Consider the following 357-nt stretch of genomic DNA (forward strand, 5'->3'; position numbering starts at 1 on the left):
GAGCAGAGGCCGAAGGAAAGGGTCTGCACGTCCTGGGGGGCGAGGAGGGGGGCGGCGTTCAGCATCACCTGCGGGAAAGGAGGGACGGAGGGGGGAGGAAACAAAAAAAAAAATAAACAACAAAAAAGGGGTGAGCGGTGGCAAAGCAAGAGCTCGGGGCACCCCCAAAAATCCTGGCCCCCGACAAACCTTGAGCAGGGCGGGATCTGAGTCCCTCCAACCGCACCGGCGGAGCTGTGGGTGCAACTGGGCGGCTTCTTCTGCCAGAGAGGACTGGGGGGCGGTGGGGAGCAGGGCCCCCCTCCAACAGCCCAGCACCTGCATCTCCAGGGTGTCTATGAGGCTCTGCAAAAGGTC

The 357-nt window shown here is 62.5% G+C and overlaps 1 protein-coding gene across 1 annotated transcript in view; it reads right to left on the reverse strand.

Annotated features, from left to right (window-relative positions):
• Positions 1-5: 5 nt before the first annotated feature.
• ESPL1 (extra spindle pole bodies homolog 1 (S. cerevisiae)) overlaps positions 6-357 on the reverse strand; it is a gene marked incomplete at both ends in the record, with an annotated part of 10,371 nt that continues 10,019 nt past the window's right edge. Inside the window, 2 exons of the mRNA XM_009880089.1 lie at positions 6-68; positions 190-345. Coding sequence (XP_009878391.1) covers positions 6-68; positions 190-345 — 219 coding nt within the window. The remainder of the gene's footprint in view (positions 69-189; positions 346-357) is intronic.

Source organism: Charadrius vociferus, unplaced genomic scaffold (genome assembly GCF_000708025.1).
Source record: "Charadrius vociferus isolate BGI_N301 unplaced genomic scaffold, ASM70802v2 scaffold2832, whole genome shotgun sequence".
NCBI classification, from domain to species: Eukaryota; Metazoa; Chordata; class Aves; order Charadriiformes; family Charadriidae; genus Charadrius; species Charadrius vociferus.